The 24,217-nt window shown below is 43.8% G+C and overlaps 2 protein-coding genes across 4 annotated transcripts in view; one reads left to right on the top strand and one right to left on the bottom strand.

Annotated features, from left to right (window-relative positions):
• Nucleotides 1-12,137, bottom strand: part of usp24 (ubiquitin specific peptidase 24) — a 49,753-nt gene extending 37,616 nt beyond the window's left edge. For all 3 annotated transcript variants that reach the window (XM_031833442.1, XM_031833443.1, XM_031833445.1), the window contains exons 1-6: nt 11,714-12,137; nt 4,508-4,676; nt 4,285-4,352; nt 2,781-2,924; nt 2,546-2,668; nt 2,407-2,442 (exon numbers count right to left, since the gene is read on the bottom strand). In XM_031833442.1, coding sequence (XP_031689302.1) covers nt 2,407-2,442; nt 2,546-2,668; nt 2,781-2,924; nt 4,285-4,352; nt 4,508-4,676; nt 11,714-11,986 — 813 coding nt within the window. In that variant the 5' untranslated portion in view covers nt 11,987-12,137. The remainder of the gene's footprint in view (nt 1-2,406; nt 2,443-2,545; nt 2,669-2,780; nt 2,925-4,284; nt 4,353-4,507; nt 4,677-11,713) is intronic.
• Nucleotides 12,138-12,824: 687 nt separating this feature from the next.
• On the top strand, nt 12,825-22,245 carry bloc1s2 (biogenesis of lysosomal organelles complex-1, subunit 2). Its single transcript, XM_020492723.2, has 5 exons — nt 12,825-13,031; nt 20,040-20,147; nt 20,395-20,514; nt 20,625-20,729; nt 21,566-22,245. The coding sequence occupies exons 1-5, from the start codon at nt 12,857-12,859 to the stop codon at nt 21,595-21,597; spliced, it is 540 nt and encodes a 179-aa protein (XP_020348312.1). The 5' UTR covers nt 12,825-12,856; the 3' UTR covers nt 21,598-22,245.
• The last annotated feature ends 1,972 nt before the right edge of the window (nt 22,246-24,217 follow it).

The following is a 24,217-nucleotide window of genomic DNA, read 5'->3' as shown; positions in this document are numbered from 1 at the left end:
AACAGTTCCTCTGGCAATCATAGATACCTTCTTGGTAACGAGGGCACTCAGCATGTCTGTACTGAGGGAGGCTCTGTACTGGGTTTTGTTCTTGGAAACGAGACTGAATATTCATTCACAGTCTGCATTGCTGGGGATGTTGGTGGAATATGACCAATATGCCCAGCATCACAGCCAAAAGGTGTGATCCATGTGCATGTTGACCAGACTCTGCTCAAAGGTTGTTGCCGGAGAGTCTAAACTCATCTTCCACAAGATCAACAGAGGCTCCCTCAGGAATAATGCAGGGAAAGTGTGCCATGCAAAAGTTGAGGGATGAGAACTAGGCAGTCTGCCTGTTGGCAATGTCAGCGACCACTGCATGCTGGAGGAGCATATCACCAAATGGAAATTTCACCAACATGTAGTCAACTGCAGAAGAAAATAAGTTTCTGACATCTGCATAGAAGGTCTTCAGATAAAACTTGCCTTGGCCACCAAGTATAGTCTCTATAGTAGAGGTACGCTTGTCACCTCTCAAACAGGGCCAGCTCACAAGTATTGGCTTTTTAGACAGGGTTCCTAATTAACATTGAAAACATAAAAACAAATGATCGCATCAACACAGACTGCAAACTGGCTACACAAAGCTTAAGTATGCTGTGTTTCAGCCTATGTAAAGGTGCCGTATTGTATTTCTTTACAGGGCATTTCAGATTTTCTAAATTGATAAAATCTCAAATCTAGTGCAACGGTATTTTAGAAGCATTGCCTCTATAGCTAATACCGGACACGCATCCATTCTTCATCGCTCACTCTTCTAAACTCCCCACTCCATTTAATGCAAAGATGTTTATATTTATTTTTGATTCTACTTGTTGTGACGTGGATCAGTATTACAGGTACAGTCTATAAGGTTGCATGATCTTCCTAAATGTTACGTGGGAAATACAACTAAAGGGACGCAGAATTAAATGTATATCACAATCGCACAAATGCGACCAGTTATTTTTCGTATTTGCATTTAATTTCTTTCACTAGCAAATGCGAGTGAACTGCTGGCACTTTAGGGCCCACTGAATGTCCATCTTATGTTCGCTAACGTTAGCTTGAAATAATTAGTGTTTACCTTTGCACAACACACGGAGTCGAAAAGGGATTTGTCCATGTGTTTACGGACAGCTGACAGTCTTCAAACTCAGCATCACAACAAACAGGAGGGGCAGACACGGGTAGCTACATCCAATAATGATGTATTGATCTGCATGTCCGTTGACACAAACTCAGTACATGTCTGTGTGTTGCAGCTCGAGAATCGGGATGTTAGATTCACTTTTTATGAAGATGTACATCAACAACAAAAAAACTAAAATCGGGGCCCATTTATTTCTGCGTACTTTTAACTTGGATCTCGTACATGGACAGAGAACTACATAGCTGGTACGCAAAATACGTGCATGTTGGCAGGTCTGTTATTTTTTCTAACTATATCTATGGTGGATTTCGCAGCCGCAACTTATGGGAGATGACAAAACAATAGATGGCGAAATCCAAGATAGGCCAGTGGCTGCAATCTGTGGTGAAGTCTTGACAAGCTGTTCATTGCGAAAAAGAAAATACTTCTGCATTTCCCGCTGTGTAATCACATTGAAAATAAGCTCCCAAGAACTCCTGATAAAGTTGGGTAGCTGATATTCAGATCTTAAATAGTGGGCCTACCACATGGATGGGGATTCATAAAAATCCATTGAGGGCTGACATTGTAGGCTACATCCCTGTCCGCAAGTCTTTTTGGGGTGTTTTACAAATGGTAGGCCTATCACATAAATGGGCATTCAGAAAATAACATTTCAGGCTACACCTCAGTAAGTAGTCTGACGCCGATGCCTTTTGGACTTTTTTGGTGCAGTCCGGACCGGCCTTGATTTCCACATCCACGGACATTGGTTTTTGGTCCGGTCCATCCTTGATTTCGCCAAAAATAGATGTCTATATAATTATTTATTTTCAACTTTCATTCAGAACCAAAACGTCTAATTTCAACATCCCAAAAAATACACATTTTCAACTTTCATTCAGAATCAAAAATGATCTGGATTTCTATGTCTGGATAATATGTATTTTTCAACATCCGGAAAAAGATGCCTTTTCAACGTCCTGGAAGATATGTATTTTAAACATAAGGAAAATACTTTTTCACCTTTCATTCAGAACCTAAATTTAACCCAACTTCAATGTCTGGGGGGGGGGGCTTTAAAAGTAGTCATTGTGCATGGAGATATATGGTTTGTTAAACCTTGAAATCAGTGTTTTTTTTTGTTGGTATACATTAAAGTGAAAAATATGAGTTCTCAGCATAATTCTGTTATCATAAACCTGCCCTGAACTTTCACAGAGGTGTGTGTAGGTGTGTGTGGGGGGACTTACCCGATTGACCAAATCTACCAGCCAGCCATGAGGCTCCTGTAGAAACAAAAGGCACACACACATGATCAGTCACACATACATTTTCTGTTTTTTTATTTCATACTTGTGCTTTAGAGCCACACCCATATTACAGCCTCACCTTTTGGTAGCTGTTGCTAGGTGACACAGCAAACATGGCTTCCTCTCCAAACACCTCGCTCCAGTTCCTCTGACACGTCTTCATACGGTTCTTAAAGTGGTACTCATTGTCTGGGTTGAAGGCCTACAGACAGACAGCTAATGGTTTAAGGGGCGAGGTGTGTGAATGCTATTCCATGTGACGTGGTGTGCGTGTGTGTGTTTACTGTATGCATGAGGTCTGTGTGTGTACCCACAATAGTCAGTACACCCATCACGCCAACTGGTATGGGGTCCCGTTTCACTCTCTCAGCCACCAGCTCCACCAGTAACATCAACATGTTGTAGATCCCCTCATGGATCTCTGTCCCCCACTTATGGACCGCACTACTGGTCAGGAGCTAGAAAGGGATGGGAAGAGCAAGCAGAGTGAGTGAACGTGTTAATATTCCACCAAACAGTCCTGTTCAAATAGGTCTCCTTTCTTGAAGATGAGGGAAACTGGCTTTGAAACAGGTTCTACATCGCTCATAAGTGTTATGCACACACACCCACACACTAGAGGTCAACCGATTAATTAGGGCCGATTTCAAGTTTTCATAACAATCGGAAACCGGTTTTAAAAAAATTACACCTTTATTTAATCTTTATTTAACTAGCAAAGTCAGTTAAGAACACATTCTTATTTTCAATGATGGCCTAGGAACAGTGGGTTAACTGCCTTGTTCGGGGGCAGAAAAACAGATTTTCACCTTGTCAGCTCGGGTGATTCAATCTTGCAACCGTAACTAGTCCAACGCAATAACGACCTGCCTCTTTCTCATTGCACTCCACAAGGAGGCTGCCTGTTATGCGAATGCAGTAAGCCAAGGTACGTTGCTAGCTAGCATTAAACACATGGTTGATGATATTACTAGATATTATCTAGCGTGTCCTGCATTGCATATAATCTGACTGAGCATACAAGTATCTGACTGAGCTGTGGTAGGCAGAAGCAGGCGCGTAAACATTCATTCAAACAGCACTTTCGTGTGTTTTGCCAACAGCTCTTCGTTGTGCGTCAAGCATTGCGCTGTTTATGACTTCAAGCCTATCAACTCCCAAGATGAGGCCGGTGTAACCGAAGTGAAATGGCTGGCTGGTTAGCGCGCGCTAATTGTCGTTGTGTTGCCGGTTCAAGCCCAGGGAGGAGCGAGGAGAGGGACGGAAGCTATACTGTTACACTGGCAATACAAAAGTGCCTATAAGAACATCCATTAGTCAAAAGTTAATGAAATACAAATGGTATAGAGGGAAATAGTCCTATAATTCCTATAATAACTTCAACCTAAAACTTCTTACCTGGGAATATTGAAGACTCATGTTAAAAGGAACCACCAGCTTTCATATGTTCTCATGTTCTGAGCAAGGAACTGAAACGTTAGCTTTTTTACATGGCACATATTTTACATGGAACATATTGCACTTTTACTTTCTTCTCCAAAACGTTGTTTTTGCATTATTTAAACCAAATTGAACATGTTTCATTATTTTCTTGAGGCTAAATCAAAATGTATTATATTAAGTTAAAATAAGTGATCATTCAGTATTGTTGTAATTGTCATTATTACAAATAAAAATAAAATAAAAATCGTCAGATTAAAATCGGTATCGGCTTTTATGGTCCTCCAATAAATCGGTATCGGTGTTGAAAAATCATAATCGGTCGACCTCTACCACACACACACTTAAAGGCTTCATTCATGCATACACACAACTCACCTTTTTAAAGGCCTCGTGCATACACCTGTCCATAAACTGTTTACAGTTTTCATCCGCATCCGCCAGACCTGAGAGAGAGACAGAGTGAGAGAAAGTGAGAGAGAGACTGTAGTTATTGAGTGACAACTGGGTGTAAAATAATGTGTGAAAAGCATCCAACAGTTACAAGTCACAAAACCCACAACAACAAACCCACCCCACACACTTACTGGCTCTCTCTTACCGTGTTTGGCAAGGCAGGTGGCTGCGATCAGACATTTGCCCAGTGACTCCTCTCTCTTGTAGGGGATTGACCAGTGGTCAGTGAACACTCTGTTCTCCAGTTCATACAGGTTAGTGGTGGGGAACTCCATACTGCTGCCTGAACAATTCCCATTCTCATCATTACTCCTCTGAAACACACAGAAACATTTTATAGTTCTACCAGTGTTGTAGTACTCTAGACTGGTCTTGAGAGTCCTGGTCTTGTCTAGGTTTCGGATAACATAAAAAAAAAAAAAATACACACACACACACAAAAAAGGTATTTAGTCAGCCACCAATTGTGCAAGTTCTCCCACTTAAAAATATGAGAGAGGCCTGTAATTTTCATCATAGGTACACTTATTTTCCAACATAATTTGCAAATAAATTCAGTAAAAATCCTACAATGTGATTTTCTGGATTTATTTTCCTCATTGTCTGTCATAGTTGAAGTGTATCTATGATGAAAATTACAGTCCTCTCTCATATTTTTAAGTGGGAGAACTTGCACAATTGTTAGCTGACTAAATACTTTTTTGCCCCACTGTGTGTGTGTGTGTGTGATATATATATAAAAATGAATTGGTCTTTATTCCGTCTCTGACATTGAGGACTTGTAATTTCTTCGAGACCAGCAGAGTAAGAAACTCAGTCAGACTCAGCATATAAAACTGCTTGGTCAGGCCAAACAACCACCCTCCTTTCATGACACATTAACATCTAATCGCCTATTGAATCCCAGGCTTCCTACTTTACTCGTAACATTACTGTCCTTTACTTCCATTGAAAAATATCCTCAAACTGTCACGCTCGACAGAAAGTCCTTTGATTCGCCTGCATGAATGCAGCAAATGTTTGAAAGTTGTGCGCTCACAATTATTTGGGGAGACGGGGAAGTTGGAACATATTGTCTTTATCTATTATCGACCAGCTTGGGTTAGTGATCATCTGTAGTGGTTCTCTGCCATTAGCACGCATTCTCTCACCATTCTGACTGTCTAAAGAATCAATATGTTCTTCTGAAATATAAACAAACATTTTGAACTCATTATGGTGGTTATTTGACACAGTTACAATCATGGTCTTGAATTGGACTTCATTTTTCTGATCTCGGCCTTGACTCGCCCCCCTCCCGGTCTTGGGTCTTGACTAAGACTCGATTTGCTCCGGTCTTTAAAAATTGGTCTCACTTTGGTAGTCTTGAACACAACACAACAGGCTGTGAGAGTGGTGGGTGTGTGTGTTCAATAACCCCTCTGCCCTTTCAGTATAGCATACCAATATATGATCGATGGAAGGATGAAGAGGGAGGGAAGTTTCAGCTATCTTCCTTCATAGAAAGAATTGGAAAGAGATGAGCTCTAGATCTAGGTAGGTGCTCCCCAGAACAGCACAGTCCAATCAGAGACCCCTTTTTGAGGTAAGGAAGACAGCATGATCTGTTGACGTGTCTTTTAACAAATAACTGGGGTCAGGATCCTAGATTGAGATGACTCCAGGACTACAAAGCATGTGTATAGGAGAATCTCATTAGAAATATGTTTTAGTGTAGAAATAGAATAATCTGGGTTAATAGATACTACCTGGGGAGGTTTCTAACTAGCTACTGCTGAACCAATAGGCAGTTGTCACAGTTTCCTCTCAGCATTATTAACACAGTAACAACAACAGTACTAGTGCTGTTTTCCTGCCTGAGGAGAAGCTAAGGGGAGGACTGGAGCTCTGGGCTTCTCTCAGGAGGATGGGGTGTGTTTGTTAGTGTGTCTATGTCTTTCTGGTATGCGTGTTTTTATTGAGTGTGTGTGCTGCTGTGTTTATGTACGCATGTATGTATGTTGCGCAGGGCAGCTAGGTAACCATATGAGAATGTAGGGATGTTTGTGTGTGGAGCTAAATTTAGGATGAGAATGCAGGGCCACAGACCCGTGACATGCCTCCTAACAGCAGACACGCAAAAACAAGCTGGAGAGAGAGAGGGAGATGGAGGAGAAAGAGTGGGACGGAGGGATTTGTCTGGCGTAATGGTCTGAATGTGAACCATTTGAATATGTAACCTGAAAGAAATGTTTTAAATATAAAAACAAAACAGGTCTGCTTTTGATGCAGACGGTTCCTGGAAAATGGGGTACATTTGAAAACATTTCGCAATGCTGTGACCTACTGAATGCAACCCGGGTGTCAGACACACACACACACACACATGCCCACACCCTGGTGATCAACGTCACCATGCACACGGTTTCGCACAGCAATGAAGACAGCGGGCATAATCTGCTGTGTGTAGAGAATAGAGATGGTACCCTAACCACTAGACTAGAGAGATACACCTTACGATCGGATGCTAAGCAGTTGCTTGCCATACCAAGCGGTGATGCAGCCAGCCAAGATGCTCTCAATGGTGCAGCTGTATAAAAAAATATATAAAAAAGGATCTGAGGGCCCATGCCAAATCTTTTCAGCCTCCTGAGGGGGAAGAGGCATTGTCATGCCCTCTTCAAGACTGTTGGTGTGTGTGGATCATGATAGATCCTTAGTGATGTGGACACCAAAGAACTTGAAGCTCTCGATCCCTTCACTACAGCCCCGTCGATGTTTATATACTTATTTACCTTTATTTAACCAGGTAGGCAAGTTGAGAACAAGTTCTCATTTACAATTGCGACCTGGCCAAGATAAAGAAAAGCAGTTCGACACATACAAAGACAGAGTTACACATGGAGTAAAACAAACATACAGTCAATAATACAGTATAAACAAGTCTATATACAATGTGAGCAAATGAGGTGAGAAGGGAGGTAAAGGCAAAAAAGGCCATGGTGGCAAAGTAAATACAATATAGCAAGTAAAACACTGGAATGGTAGTTTTGCAATGGAAGAATGTGCAAAGTAGAAATAAAAATAATGGGGTGCAAAGGAGCAAAATAAATAAATAAAATACAGTTGGGAAAGAGGTAGTTGTTTGGGCTAAATTATAGGTGGGCTATGTACAGGTGCAGTAATCTGTGAGCTGCTCTGACAGTTGGTGCTTAAAGCTAGTGAGGGAGATAAGTGTTTCCAGTTTCAGAGATTTTTGTAGTTCGTTCCAGTCATTGGCAGCAGAGAAGTGGAAGGAGAGGCGGCCAAAGAAAGAATTGGTTTTGGGGGTGACTAGAGAGATATACCTGCTGGAGCGTGTGCTACAGGTGGGAGATGCTATGGTGACCAGCGAGCTGAGATAAGGGGGGACTTTACCTAGCAGGGTCTTGTAGATGACATGGAGCCAGTGGGTTTGGCGACGAGTATGAAGCGAGGGCCAGCCAACGAGAGCGTACAGGTCGCAATGGTGGGTAGTATATGGGGCTTTGGTGACAAAACGGATTGCACTGTGATAGACTGCATCCAATTTGTTGAGTAGGGTATTGGAGGCTATTTTGTAAATGACATCGCCAAAGTCGAGGATTGGTAGGATGGTCAGTTTTACAAGGGTATGTTTGGCAGCATGAGTGAAGGATGCTTTGTTGCGAAATAGGAAGCCAATTCTAGATTTAACTTTGGATTGAAGATGTTTGATATGGGTCTGGAAGGAGAGTTTACAGTCTAACCAGACACCTAAGTATTTGTAGTTGTCCACGTATTCTAAGTCAGAGCCGTCCAGAGTAGTGATGTTGGACAGGCGGGTAGGTGCAGGTAGCGATCGGTTGAAGAGCATGCATTTAGTTTTACTTGTATTTAAGAGCAGTTGGAGGCCACGGAAGGAGAGTTGTATGGCATTGAAGCTTGCCTGGAGGGTTGTTAACACAGTGTCCAAAGAAGGGCCGGAAGTATACAGAATGGTGTCGTCTGCGTAGAGGTGGATCAGGGACTCACCAGCAGCAAGAGCGACCTCATTGATGTATACAGAGAAGAGAGTCGGTCCAAGAATTGAACCCTGTGGCACCCCCAAAGAGACTGCCAGAGGTCCGGACAGCAGACCCTCCGATTTGACACACTGAACTCTATCAGAGAAGTAGTTGGTGAACCAGGCGAGGCAATCATTTGAGAAACCAAGGCTGTCGAGTCTGCCGATGAGGATGTGGTGATTGACAGAGTCGAAAGCCTTGGCCAGATCAATGAATACGGCTGCACAGTAATGTTTCTGGCGGCTAAGATATCGTTTAGGACCTTGAGCATGGCTGAGGTGCACCCATGACCAGCTCTGAAACCAGATTGCATAGCAGAGAAGGTATGGTGAGATTCGAAATGGTCGGTAATCTGTTTGTTGACTTGGCTTTCGAAGACCTTAGAAAGGCACGGTAGGATAGATATAGGTCTGTAGCAGTTTGGGTCAAGAGTGTCCCCACCTTTGAAGAGGGGGATGACCGCAGCTGCTTTCCAATCTTTGGGAATCTCAGACGACACGAAAGAGAGGTTGAACAGGCTAGTAATAGGGGTGGCAACAATTTCGGCAGATAATTTTAGAAAGAAAGGGTCCAGATTGTCTAGCCCGGCTGATTTGTAGGGGTCCAGATTTTGCAGCTCTTTCAGAACATCAGCTGAATGGATTTGGGAGAAGGAGAAATGGGGAAGGCTTGGGCGAGTTGCTGTTGGGGGTGCAGTGCTGTTGACCGGGGTAGGAGTAGCCAGGTGGAAAGCATGGCCAGCCGTAGAAAAATGCTTATTGAAATTCTCAATTATGGTGGATTTATCAGTGGTGACAGTGTTTCCTATCTTCAGTGCAGTGGGCAGCTGGGAGGAGGTGTTCTTATTCTCCATGGACTTTACAGTGTCCCAGAACTTTTTTGAGTTAGTGTTGCAGGAAGCTAATTTCTGCTTGAAAAAGCTAGCCTTGGCTTTTCTAACTGCCTGTGTATAATGGTTTCTAGCTTCCCTGAACAGCTGCATATCACGGGGGCTGTTCGATGCTAATGCAGAACGCCACAGCATGTTTTTGTGTTGGTTAAGGGCAGTCAGGTCTGGGGAGAACCAAGGGCTATATCTGTTCCTGGTTCTAAATTTCTTGAATGGGGCATGTTTATTTAAGATGGTTAGGAAGGCATTTAAAAAAAATATCCAGGCATCCTCTACTGACGGGATGAGATCAATATCCTTCCAGGATACCCCGGCCAGGTCGATTAGAAAGGCCTGCTCGCAGAAGTGTCTCAGGGAGCGTTTTACAGTGATGAGTGGAGGTCGTCTGACCGCTGACCCATTACGGATGCAGGCAATGAGGCAGTGATCGCTGAGATCTTGGTTGAAGACAGCAGAGGTGTATTTAGAGGGGAAGTTGGTTAGGATGATATCTATGAGGGTGCCCGTGTTTAAGGCTTTGGGGAGGTACCTGGTAGGTTCATTGATAATTTGTGTGAGATTGAGGGCATCAAGTTTAGATTGTAGGATGGCTGGGGTGTTAAGCATGTTCCAGTTTAGGTCGCCTAGCAGCACGAACTCTGAAGATAGATGGGGGGCAATCAGTTCACATATGGTGTCCAGAGCACAGCTGGGGGCAGAGGGTGGTCTATAGCAGTGATGTGAATGGGGGCGTGCTCGGCCCTCTGTTTCCTGTCCACGGTCAGCTCCTTTGTCTTGCTGACGTTGAGGGAGAGGTTGCCGTCCTGGCACCACACTGCCAGGTTTCTGAACCCCTTATCAAAATGCAACATTCCAAAATGTAGCTGACTGTTCTGGATGTTGTCCTCTAACCAGTGATGTAAAAATACAGCCTATCCAGTTCCATGTGGTTTTAGAGTTGTGGTAGTTTAAACAGCACATACCCCCACCCCAATCGATGAGTGATTTATTGCCACTTGACAAAACGACAGGGTTTTGGAGCTTGTGCAGTTTATAAGTAGCTCCTTAAAAAAAATACATATGATTACTATTGTTGCACATGTATATGTAGATAGTAGATTTCATGTTTAGGTTTTCAATATATCACAAACTATTATTGATTCGAACACTTTAAAACTGTTTTGACATTGGACTATTATTCATCATTATGTCTTAACAGGAAACAGCAACAGCATCAGTTTCAACTTAAGCATTATGAATATAAACTGATCTTTCAACATAAAATATCCAATGGTATTTTACTTAATCAGGTAAAAACAACTGAATGAGACCAAAAACGTGTGCGATTGAGTTATTTTGATGATACCCAAATCACCAAAACGGTTTTGTCCTGCCCCTACTTGATGCTCTCTAGCTAGCTTGCAGATGCTGAATGCTGGAGACATCATGTAGTTAGACATCACGTTGTCACTGGACTATGAACAATTTAAATAACTTTTTTTATTAGACAATATTTAAAGCACAAGATGGCCACATCAGGTTCACGGGCGATTGCGAAATCTCAGCTTCTCTAATGTACCTAGTTATAGCCAGCTTAGTTCGCGTAGCTAACGTTGGCTAGCTACATTTGTACATTTTAGTCATTTAACAGACGCCCTTATTCAGAGCCCATACATGAGCAATTAGGGTTAAGTGCCTTGCTCATCGACGGATTATTCACGTAGTGGGCTCAGGGATTCCAACCAGTGACCTTTCGGTTACTGGCCCAACGCTCTTAACCGCTAGGCTACCTATCGACTTCGTCTCCGGCCTAACAACACCGGTGCCAATATCCAACAAACACCGGCTTCTCGGGCATCATCACTAGCTCCATTACGCCAAACTGCATACAGATGTGCATTTCCCCAAGATAATGAATGCGAAGATCTTAATATTTCCACATTCACTCTGCAAACCGGCTTTATTAATAACGATTGCAAACACTAGTTAGTTGGTTAGCAAGTTTGCCCATGTAACGTTAGAGATTCGCGCATTCCCCATAACTAACCGCTGGGCTAACTAACTAACTACCTAGCTAGCTGTCAAGCAACAGCTACATTCTGAATCGGATGTTGGCTAGTGTGCACCCAATTTCATTACTGATGATTAAAGTATCTAGTGCTGTATTTACAAGTCAACTAGCCGAATGTCGAATTTATGCAGACCGAGATTGAGCTAACGTTAGCCAACTGTAAATTGAGTTATGCATGCCGCGGATTTTCCTTCTATATTTTGACAGTCAGGCATGAGCGGAGCGCGCTATGCAGTATTGTAGGGCGAGCCCTGTCTGGCTACCTAGCCATCATCATCGCTAGATTTTATAGCGCTAACGACGTTAGCTAACTTGTGTTCTAGTTTACGAAGCCAGCGAACTAACGTTACTATCCTTCTTCACCCTTACCTCGCTCTCCACCACATCGTGGTATGCGGGAGGTGGGTCGAACCCTCCAGTCCCGGTCCGCCCACTGGACTCCCCGTCTCCACTCGGGCCTGGGGCAGGGCCACTCTCCATCGGCTCATATCCATACCCAAGACCGGGGCTTTCGTTGGTCAGGAGCGCAACAGCCTCGTTGATGTCGTTCTTCGCCAGGCGTAGCGCCTTGCGTATCGCCACTGCATCTGGGAAACCCATGCAGAGGAGAGTTGTCATATGTTGTTCCTCTTCTGTCTCCATGGTTAAGTTTTGTGTCTCAGGCTAGCTACAAACGGGATGTAAAACAGCACAGCCCTGTAGCGGTGCATGGCGCCATGTTTACAATCACGCAGGCTGTCACGATGGTTCACTGGATACTTCCTGCGTAGAACGTCAGCACCCTGACCCACCCATATGAACCGAAGAGAGGACTGAGGATCCCCTTTATTTTACCCCAAAACCTCTAACATTAGGCTGACTAGTTAGCTCTGCAAACACTAACATTATGTTTCACACTGATTCGAAGTGTTCATAATGCAACACGACTAGACAAAACACTCGACCTCACTACACTCGAACAATGACAAAACAATATAAATATAAAACTATCAATCAATATGAATAGGAAAAATATAAATGAATTGTGTTATTGTTTGTGTGATGATGGTTAGTGGTGACAACCACACGACGTAGCACGCACCTGTCAAGTAAAAGGGTGTAGCTTGAATTCAGAAGAAGGGGAATAATTCATTTTTATAATTTTATTGAACCTTTTATATAATAAAAAAATATCGAACCTTTATTTAAGTCAGTTAAGAACAAATTCGTATTTACAATGACGGCCTACCAAAAGGTAAAGGACCTTCTGCGGGGACGGGGCTGGGATTAAACATGACAAAATGTATTAAAAATATAGGACAAAACACACATCATGACAAGAGAGACACCACAACACTATATAAAGAGGGACCTAAGACAACAACATAGCATAGCTGCAACACATGAAAACACAACATGACAACAACATGGTACAAACATTATTGGCCACAGACAACAGCACAAAGGGCAAAAAGGTAGAGATAACAATAAATGTCACGTGAAACTCCATCATGTGACTGGCGGAAAGGCAAAATGGCGGCCACGGGAGAGGAGGCTGCTGCGATGGATAGCATCTCTAGAGTACCCCCTGTCCATCCTACCGTTCTCAGCCTGGGAGGGAGCTCCGAACCCCGGGGAGAGCCTAGCGAGACTGCTGCTGACGGCCAGGTTGTGCCCGCGGCGCCCAAGAAGCCTACCACCAGCAGCAGTGAGTGGTGCTTGCTAGCTTCCAATTCCAGCTAACCGTAGCAGGTCGACAAACACAAATGGGCCAATGGAGACGCCCTGGCTGCAAATTGATGCGCTATTTTAGTTATTGAGAGCAAGAAGATTAACGATTTGTTTGTTGTTTACTCTGGCCATCTTCTGCTATGAGACTGGTGTTAGTACTGAGACTGGTGTTAGTACCTTAAGGGCCGGCTCTAGCCTTTTGGGGACCCTAAAACATGATGCCATGTTAATTATACAGTATCTGAGTGAGAGTGACTCACAAAATCAATGGGGGTCCCATGGAGGTTAGTGCCCCTGGGTGGTATTTGGCCATGATAACTGACTAGACTAACATAGCAATCTAAAAATTGTTAGCTGACATAGCTAATTGAGTGACTGTCTGACTGACAAAACAAGAGAGAAACTGCTGATGTAACAACCACATGTTGAACTTGCACCTTGTGTATTCTAACTCTAAACATTAAGTTGAGACCCCAACTGAGTTAATATATACACTACATGACCAAATGTATGTCGACACCTGCTCGTTGAACATATCATTCCAAAATCATGGGCATTAATATGGAGTTGGTCCCCCCTTTGCTGCTGTAACAGCCTCCACTCTTCTGGGAAAGCTTTCCACTAGTTGTTTGAACATTGCTGTGGGGACTAGCTTCCATTAAGCAAGCGTTGCAACCCGAGGACAGACGATTTCTATGCGCTTCAGCACTCGGTCATCCCGTTCTGTGAGCTTGTGAGGCCTACCACTTCGTGGCTGAGCCGTTGTTGCTCCTAGATGTTTTAACTTAACTATAACAGCACTTACAGTTGACCAGGGCAGCTCTAGCAGAGCAGACATTTTATGAACTGACTGAAAGATGGCATCCTGAGCTCATCAGTACGGGCCATTTCACTGCCAGTGTGTGTTTATGGAGATTGCATGGCTGTGTCAACACACATGTGGCAGAAATAGGTGAATCTGCTAATTGGAAGGGGTGTCCACATACTTTTGTGTGTGTACGGTACCAGTCATGTTTGGACACACCTACTCATTCAAGGGTTATTTTTACTATTTTCTACATTGTAGAATAATAGTGAAGACATCAAAACTATGAAATAACACACATGGAGTCATGTAGTAACCAAAAGTTAAACAAGTCTATATGTTTTAGAATCTTCAAAGTAGCCACCTTTTGCCTTGACAGCTTTGCACACTTTTGGCATTCTCTCAACCAGCTTCACCTGGAAGGAGTTCCCACATATGCTGAGCACTTGATGGCTGAGTTTTCTTCACTCTGTGGTCCAACTCATCTCAATTTGGTTAAGGTCAGGTGATTGTGGAGGCTAGGTCATCTGATGCAGTGCTCTCCTTTTTGGTCAAATAGCCCTTACATGGCCTGGAGGTGTGTTGGGTCATTGTCCTGTTGAAAAATAAATGACAGTCCCAGTAAGTGCAAACCAGATGTGATGGCGTATCACTGCAGAATGAGGTGATGGCGTATCACTGCAGAATGCTGTGATGGCGTATCACTGCAGAATGCTGTGATGGCGTATCACTGCAGAATGCTGTGATGGCGTATCACTGCAGAATGCTGTGATGGCGTATCACTGCAGAATGCTGTGATGGCGTATCACTGCAGAATGCTGTGATGGCCATGCTGGTTAAATGTGTATTGAATTCTAAATAAATCACAGACCGTGTCACCAGCAAAGCACCATCACACCTCCTCCGTTCTTTACTGTTAAAACCACACATGCAGAGATCATCTGTTCACCTACTCTGCGTCTCACAAAAACACAGCGGTTGTAACCAAAAATATAACATACTCATCAGACCAAAGGACAAATTTCCACCTGTCTAATGTCCATTGCTCGTGTTTCTTGGCCCAAGCAAGTCTCTTCTTATTGGTGTCCTTTAGTAGTGGTTTCTTTTAGAGGTCGACCGATTAATCGAAATGGCTGATTAATTAGGGCCGATTGCAAGTTTTCATAACAATTGGAAATCGGTATTTTTGGACACCGATTTGGCTGATTTTATACATTTTATTTTTTTATTTAAAAAAGCTGGTCACGGGTGCACCTCAGCCACGCTCAAGGTACTAAACAATATAACCACCATCGATAAAAGACAGTACTGTGCAGCCGTCTTCATTGACCTGGTTAAGGATTTCGACTCTGTCAATCACCACTGGGGCGGCAGGTAGCCTAGTGGTTAGAGCGTTGGACTAGTAACCAAAAGGTTGCAAGATCGAATCCCCGAGCTGACTAGGTAAAAAAAAAAAAAAACACTGTTCCTAGGCCGTCATTGAAAATAAGAATTTGTTTTTAACTAGTTATTTAAAGGTAAACAGCCTTGGTTTCTCTAATGACTGCCTCGCCTGGTTCACTAACTACTTCTCAGATAGGTAAGTGTGTCAAATAGGAGGGCCTGTTGTCCGGACCTCTGGCAGTCTATGGGGGTACCACAGGGTTTACTTCTCGGGCCGACTCTTTTCTCTGTATATATCAATGATGACACTCTTGCTGCGGGTGATTCCTTGATCCACCTCTACCCAGACCACACCATTCTATACATCTGGCCCTTTTTTGGACACTAACTCCAAACGAGCTTCAATGCCATACAACACTCCTTCCGTGGCCTCCAACTGCTCTTAAATGCTAGTAAAACTAAATGCATGCTCTTCAACCGACCGCTGCCCGCACCCGCCTGCCCGACTAGCATCACTACTCTGGACGATTCTGACTTAGAATATGTGGACAACAACAAATACCTAGGTGTCTGGCTAGACTGTAAACTCTCTTTCCAAACTGATATTAAACATCTCCAATCCAAAATTAAATATAGAATGTCTTCATGTTTCGCAACAAAGTCTCCTTCACTCACGCTGCAAAACATACCCTCATAAAATTGACTATCCTACCAATCCTCAACTTCGGCGATGTCATTTACAAAATAGCATCCAACACTCTACTCAGCAAACTGCATCCAGTTATCACAGTGCCATCTGTTTTGTCACCGAAGCCCCAGAACTACCCACCACTGCGACCTGTATGCTCTCGTCAGCTGGCCTTCGCTACATATTCGTCTGCTAGGTAAAGCTCCGCCTTAACGCAGCTCACTGGTCACCATAGTAAAGCTCCAGCAGGTATATCTCACTGGTCATCCCCAAAGCCAACACCCCCTTTGGCTGCCTTTCCTTCCAGTTCTCTGCTGCCAATGACTGGAACAATTTGCAAAAATCGCTGAAGTTGGAGATTTATACAGTTGAAGTCAGAAGTTTACATACACCTTAGCAAAATACATTTAAACTCAGTTTTTCACAATTACTGACATTTTAATCCTAGTAAAAATTCCATGTCTTAGGTCAGTTAGAATCACCACTTTATTTTAAGAATGTGAAATGTCAGAAAAGTAGTAGAGTGATTTATTTCAGCTTTTATTTCTTTTATCACATTCCTAGTGGGTCAGACGTTTACATGCACTCAATTAGCATTTGGTAGCATTGCCTTTTAAATTGTTTAACTTGGGTCAAACATTTTGGGTAGCATTCCACAAGCTTCCCACAATAAGTTTGGTGAATTTTGGCCCATCCCTCCTGACAGAGCTGGTGTAACTGAGTCAGGTTTGTAGGCCTCCTTGCTCGCAGACACTTTTTCAGTTCTGCCCACAAATTTTCTATAGATTATAGATATAGGATTGAGGTCAGGGCTTTATGATGGCCACTCCAATACCTTGACTTTGTTTTCCTTAAGCCATTTTGCCACAACTTTGGAAGTATGCTTGGGGTCATTGTCCATTTGGAAGACCCATTTGCGACCAAGCTTCAACTTCCTGACTGATGTCTTGAGATGTTGCTTCAATATATCCACAGAATTCTTTCCTCATCATGCCATCTATTTTGTAAAGTGCACCAGCCCCTCCTGCAGCAAAGCACCCCCACAGCATGATGCTGCCACCCCCGTGCTTTACGGTTGAGATGGTGTTCTTCGGCTTGCAAGCCTCCCCTTTGTCCTCCAAACATAACGATGGTCATTACGGCCGAACAGTTCTGTTTTTGTTTCATCAGACGAGAGGACATGTCTTCAAAAAGTTAAATATTTGTCCTCATGTGCAGTTAAACCGTAGTCTGACTTTTTATGGCGCTTTTGGAGCAGTGGTTTCTTCTTTACTGTGTGGCCTTTCAGGTTATGTCGATATAGGACTTGTTTTACTGTGGATATAGATCCTTTTGTACCGGTTTCCTCCAGCATCTTCACAAGGTCCTTTGCCTTTGTTCTTGGATTGCTTTGCACTTTTCTCACCAAAGGACATTCATCTTTAGGAGACAGAATGTGTCTCCTTCCTGAGCGGTATGATGGCTGCATGGTTCCATGGTGTTTATATTTCTGTACTATTGTTTGTATAGATGAACATGGCACGTTCAGGCATTTGGAAATTGCTCCCAAGGATGGACCAGACTTGTGAAGGTCTACAATTTATTTTCTGATGTCTTTGCTGATTTCTTTTGATTTTTCCATCATGTTAAGCAAAGGTAGGCCTTGAAATACACTGCTCAAAAAAATAAAGGGAACACTTAAACATCACAATGTAACTCCAAGTCAATCACACTTCTGTGAAATCAAACTGTCCACTTAGGGAGCAACACTGATTGACAATCAATTTCACATGCTGTTGTGAAAATGGAATAGACAACAGGTGGAAATTATAGGCAATTAGCAAGACACCCCCAATAAAGGAGTGGTTCTGCAGATGGTGACCACAGACCATAGACTTCTCAGTTCCTATGCTTCCTGGCTGATGTTTTGGTCACTTTTGAATGCTGGCAGTGCTTTCACTCTAGTGGTAGCATGAGACGGAGTCTACAAACCACACAAGTGGCTCAGGTAGTGCAGCTCATCCAGGATGGTACATCAATGCGAGCTGTGGCAAGAGGGGTTGCTGTGTCTGTCAGCGTAGTGTCCAGAGCATGGAGGCGCTACCCGGAGACGTGGAGGAGGCCGTAGGAGGGCAACAACCCAGCAGCAGGACCGCTACCTGCGCCTTTGTGCAAGGAGGACCAGGAGGAGCACTGCCAGAGCCCTGCAAAATTACCTCCAGCAGGCTATAAATGTGCATGTGTCTGCTCAAACGGTCAGAAACAGACTCCATGAGGGTGGTATGGGGGCCCGACGTCCACAGGTGGGGGTTGTGCTTACAGCCCAACACCGTGCAGGACATTTGGCATTTGCCAGAGAACACCAAGATTGGCAAATTCGCCACTGGTGCGCTGTGCTCTTCACAGATGAAAGCAGGTTCACACTGAGCACGTGACAGTCTGGAGATGCCGTGGAGAATGTTCTGCTGCCTGCAACAACCTCCAGCATGACCGGTTTGGCGGTGGGTCAGTCATGGTGTGGGGTAGCATTTCTTTGGAGGGCCGCACAGCCCTCCATGTGCTTGCCAGAGGTAGCCTGACTGCCAAGATACCGAGATGAGATCCTCAGACCCCTTGTGAGAACATACGCTGGTGCGGTTGGCCCTGGGTTCCTCCTAATGCAAGACAATGCTAGACCTCATGTGGCTGGAGTGTGTCAGCAGTTCCTGCAAGAGGAAGTTATTTATGCTATGGACTGGCCCGCCCGTTCTCCAGACCTGAATCCAATTGAGCACATCTGGGACATCATGTCTCGCTCCATCCACCAATGCCACGTTGCACCACAACGTGCACCACAGCGTTGTAGGGAGGTCATACACACTACTGAGCCTCATTTTGACTTGTTTTAAGGACATTACATCGAAGTTGGATCAGCCTGTAGTGTGGTTTTCCACTTAAATTTTGAGTGTGACTCCAAATCCAGACCTCCATGGGTTGATAAATTATCAATGGAAATCTAATTTTTGTGTGATTTTGTTGTCAGCACATTCAACTATGTAAAGAAAAAAGTATTTAATAAGAATATTTCATTCATTCAGATCTAGAATGTGTTATTTTAGTGTTCCCTTCATTTTCTTGAGCAGTGTACATCCACAGGTACACCTCCAATTGACTCAAATTATGCAAAAATAGCTGAATGCACTAATTTGTAGGGGTGTCCACATACTTTTTTATATATATATATATATATATATTTATGAGTATATACTGAACAAAAATATAAATGCAACATGCAACAATTTCTAAAAGTTTACAGAGTTACAGTTCATATAAGTAAATCAGTCAATTGAAATAATAAATAAATAAGCCCTAATCTATGGATTTGACATGGGTGGGCATAGGCTCACCCACTGCGGAGCCAGGCCCAGCCAATCGGAATGAGTTTTCCCAACAAGAGCTTTATTACAGACAAATACTCCTCAGTTTCATCAGCTGTCTGGGTGGTTGGTCTCAGATAATCCCGCAGGTGAAGAAGCCGGATGTGGAGGTCCTGGGCTGGCATGGTTACATGTGGTCTGCAGTTGTGAGGCCGGTTGGACGTACTGCCAAATTTTCTAAAATGACGTTGGAGGCAGCTTATGGTAGAGAAATTAACATACAATTATCTGGCAACAGCTCTGGTGGAAATTCCTGCAGTCAGCATGCCAATTACACGCTCCCTCAACTTGAGACATCTGTGGCATTGTGTTGTATGACAAAACTGCCCATTTTAGAGTGGCCTTACTGTATATTGTCCCCAGCACAAGGTGCACCTCTGTAATGATCATGTTTTTTAATTAGCTTCTTGATATGCCACACCTGTCAGGTGGACAAATTATCTGGGCAAAGGAAAAATGCTCACCAACAGGGATGTAAACAAATTTATGCACAAAATTTGAGTTTATTAAGAAACTGCTTATGCCTGGAGTCGGCCATGAGTACCTTTTTATTACATTAGAATGCAGTAGCTAAGCCGACTATCACAGCATCATGCCAAGGGACTGGCAAATTGGTCCTACATCTGAGGTAGGAGCCAGCAGAATCCTCCAGAGTACGGATGATGGGATGTTTCTACAACATGTCAATGGTGTGTAACTCTGCTGTGTGTGTAGGTGACGGTGGGGTGGAGACTGCAGAGGAGGCTGTAGAACCAGACATCAATGAGCTCTGTACAGACATGTTCGATAAGATGGCGGTCTTCCTACAAGGAGAACTCACAGGTGTGCCTGTCTATCTGTCTGTATTCCTGCATGTCTGTCTCCCCTGCCTGTCTCTGACTGTCTTCTGTCTCTCCCTCTACATGTCTATACAGCTGCATACTAGTATATGCTGAGTGTACAAAACATTAAGAATACCTTCCAAATATTGAGTTTTATTACACTTTATTACACTCTCTGTCATGTCTTCAGCATAACAACAATGTCATAATCTCCTGTTTCATGCTCCCCCGTTTCCCTCTTCTCCCAGGCACCTGTGAGGACTACCGTCTGCTGGAGAATATGAACAAGCTGACCAGTCTGAAGTACATGGAGATGAAAGACATCAGCATTAATATCAGCAGGAACCTGCAGGACCTCAACCTCAAGTGTATGTTTATTAGCCTTTCAAACGTGAGGGGGAAGCTTGCGACCCTCTATGAAAATGACGGGGGGGTTTTACCTTAATTTAGCTGAAAAATATATTGTTTTGTGTGTTAGACGCCAGCCTCCAGCCCTATCTAGACCAGATAAACCAGATTGAGGAACAAGTGTCGTCTCTGGAGCAGGCTGCTTATAAACTGGACACCTACTCCAAGAAGCTTGGTAAGACAGAAACACACACAGAGACAGTGTAGCATGCCTGTGGAAACGCATACCGTAGCTTCATATTGCAAGTCTATATTTATACCAGGGCTGTAAGTGGAAAAGGGCCTACTGAGTTTGTGTGTAACCTTAACCCTCACCAGACTGACTGGGGGAGAGAAGTGGTAGATAGCTCGTTCACTATGGCTTCTCTATTAGAATCTGCTAGCAGTCTCTATAGCAGATGTGCTAAGAAAAGCTGTGCTGCAGTGTTCAGCTCAACATTAAAGCCCCATGCAGTGTTTTTAATGTTTGTTTTTTTTATCATCACAATATGTCTAATAAATCACTGTTTATTTAAACGACGCCTAAATATATATTTGCATCATTTATTACCCTGTTCCTCTTTTGGCCATTGAAATGCTCAGTCTGATCGTGTGGGCGTTAGGAAAGAAGTTTGAAGATATTCACATACACAGCCCTGATTGGCTAATAGGATGATCTAGAGCCCACCCGCTTACCCTGATGAACGATTATTGGTCTTTTATAATCAGATCAGATTGTGATGTCATGATCTGGGCCGAAAACTCCATCCCACCTGAACAGGCTGTGTTATTTTGACCTCATAGTGTCATATTAAAAATGCACTGGCCCTTTAATGTTAGCAACAGCCTTATGGTGCCCTCTGCTGTTTAAGTTAACCTCTACACCCTGAGCTCCAACAGCAGAGGGCGCTAGCACACTGTCCCAAATGAACAGCTAAAAATTCACTTCCCTTGGACACTACTCCTAAGTATGTGTGTGTGAGACTAACTAACCTTCCTGCACAGTCAGTGAATCTGTCTGTCTCTCTGCAGAGGCCAAATTCAAGAAACTGGAGAAGCGATGATGAGTAAATATGGAAGAAGATTATATGGAAAGGAGGAAAAGGGGTTGATGGAGGAAGCCTGAGGGGGTACTGGTCCTCCTTGTCCCCGTCTGTTAACCCTTTTAATCTGAGGAAGCAACACCCACATCTTTACAACACCAGCCTTATATAGAGAGGTATGAGGTAGCCTGGGGTTGGTTGGAGGGATATCCCAGATGTTAGACCTAGTATTATCATTAAAGTTGGATCATTAAAGTTGCTTGTCGATGGGGCTTTGGGTAGTTTGAGTCCATATTCCTGTTAGCAACATTCCAGGCCGCTCTGTGTCGTCCTGTCACTATGACAATTTACTTCCTGGATTTAGTGAATTGACCCCTACCTTGGTGCACACTACCCTAGAATCAGCAACCTCCTTCTAACCTTGAAGGTACACAGCTAAGAAGATGACAACCAAATTCACTTTTCTACTGATGGACTTTAGCTTCTTTAAATGTTTTCCTCTGCTGGCATCATGAACTGAATTCAAACCTTTTTTATGATCTTTATAATACTTCTTTGCTTGTGTATACTAATGTCCCTTAAAAGCATTGACATACATGTTGGATTGCAGCATGTGCACACTGTATCTTCTAAAAACATGAACTAATAATAATAAATCTGTGAAGGAAACTGATGTGTTGTCCTTTGGTCAGCAGATGGAAGCGGTACTCCATGCTCATAATGAAGTGCAGGCTGTGTATGTGAGACTAGGGTGTGATCTCCCAGATGACATTGTTGATTCACATTTCCACTGAAACATTCTCCCAGACCCCAACCAACCACACACACACAGACCCCCTCTGGACCCTAACTAGCCACAAACCCTCTCATATCCAGAGCAACTTACAGGTGCAATTAGGGTTAATAGTCTTGCTCAAGTGCACATTGACAGATTTTTCACCTAGTCATCTCAGGGATTCGAACCAGTGAACTTTCGGTTACAGGCCCAATTCTCCCTGTCTTTGTCTTTATCCCCTTTCCTTCTCTCCCTCTTTGTCCTGGAGCAAAGCAAATCTGATATCATTGCCAGGGGCAATAGATTATCAGAGTGGATGCCGATATGGCCTCCTGCACTGCTCTCCTGTGTGTATGTAAGTGGCTGCATGGGGGTTGTGAGTTTGTGTGTGTGTGTGTGTGTGTTTGTTTGTAGGGGCTTAATCTAAAGCAGGTCTCTGTCGTTAGGCCAGTGAAGGCCCAGCTCATTATTCATAACGTAACATTATTTACCTCCCTCCCGCTCTCTCTCTCTCCCCTAGTCGATAAATGTTTCAACATGGTGTTTTCATTTGTTGCTACAACTTACAATCTTCAGGGGGTACAATATATGACAAACTCGGTTTGAACTCAGGTTGTCTGAGCGCCACAGGACGGTCGACTCGCTGAGACAGCATCATGAGTGTAACGCTGCGTATGGGGGGGTTAAATCCGATACGTAGGGGAACGGGACAAGGGAGGGAGAATTAAATGAGGCTCTGGTTTCTTTCCCTTGTCATCCGACTCTTTATTGCTCAAGAAAGAGTCTTATTTTTATGTTTGTACTTTTACCCATTTTTCTCCCCAATTTGGTAGTTAGTCTTGTCCCATCGCTGCAACTCCCGTACGGATTTGGGAGAGGCGAAGGTCGAGAGCCAGGCGTCCTCCACAACACGACCTTGCCAAGCCCCACTGCTTCTTGACACACTGTTCACTTAACCCGGAAGCCAGCCGCACTAATGTGTCGGAGGAAACATTGTACAACTGGCAAACAAAGTCAGCTTGCAGGCCATAAGGAGTTGCTAGAGCGCGATGGGACAAGGACATCCTGGCCGGCCAAACCTTCCCCTAACCCGGACAATGCTGGGCCAATTGTGCGCCACCTCATGGGTCTCCTGCTCACGGCCAGCTATGACACAGCCTGGGATCGAACCCAGTCTGTAGTGATGCCTCAAGCACTGTGATGCAGTGCCTTAGACCGCTGCACCGCTCAGGAGGCCCAAAGAGTCTTTAAAGCGAGGCGTGATCGAGGCTTGCTATACAGTCTATCAGGAGGCTCCCTGAGGACATCCCTTCAAGTGCCAATACAGTTTACTCTGATTTATTATATGAATCTGTGTAACCACTGAAAGACCGAGTCAAAGCCTGACAATCACACACTCTAGATCAGGGGTTTTCCCACCTCTCCTCTGGGACCCCAAGACAATTCACAATTTTGTTGTAGCCCTTAACCAGCTCACCTGATTCACCTATTCAAGGGCTTGATGATTAGTTAAAGTTGATCAGGTGTGCTAGCTGTCGATAAGTTAAAAAACATGGAATGGCTGGGTGTCCCCGAGGAAAGGTTTGAAAACCCCTGCTCTAGATGGATAGAAAGACAGATGGGACACTAGCCAGTATTGGCACATAAATATATTATGCGTACGCACAGACTGTTCTTACTGGTACTGACCACAAAAGTCCCTGAGAGAGTCCTTGAGAAATATGATTTTAGAAATATCAAACATCAATCAAGATGGCCAATTACAATAGCAGGGCAGGATGCCACACCACACTGTTGAGTAAGTGAGGGGTTCTGGAAAAGCTCAGTTGTATTCATGAAGTGTGCATGCGCATGTGTTTTTCAATT

Source organism: Oncorhynchus kisutch, linkage group LG10 (genome assembly GCF_002021735.2).
Source record: "Oncorhynchus kisutch isolate 150728-3 linkage group LG10, Okis_V2, whole genome shotgun sequence".
In the NCBI taxonomy this organism is placed as follows: domain Eukaryota; kingdom Metazoa; phylum Chordata; class Actinopteri; order Salmoniformes; family Salmonidae; genus Oncorhynchus; species Oncorhynchus kisutch.
This window is presented reverse-complemented; position numbering and strand designations above follow the sequence as displayed.

Excerpts from the sequence above, each read along its gene's own strand:
- bloc1s2 (XM_020492723.2), top strand. The coding sequence starts at position 12,857 with ATGGCGGCCACGGGAGAGGAGGCTGCTGCGATGGATAGCATCTCTAGA. Across the intron at positions 20,515-20,624 it reads GCAGGACCTCAACCTCAAGT|ACGCCAGCCTCCAGCCCTAT; the intron begins GTATGTTTATTA and ends TTTGTGTGTTAG. Across the intron at positions 20,730-21,565 it reads CACCTACTCCAAGAAGCTTG|AGGCCAAATTCAAGAAACTG; the intron begins GTAAGACAGAAA and ends GTCTCTCTGCAG.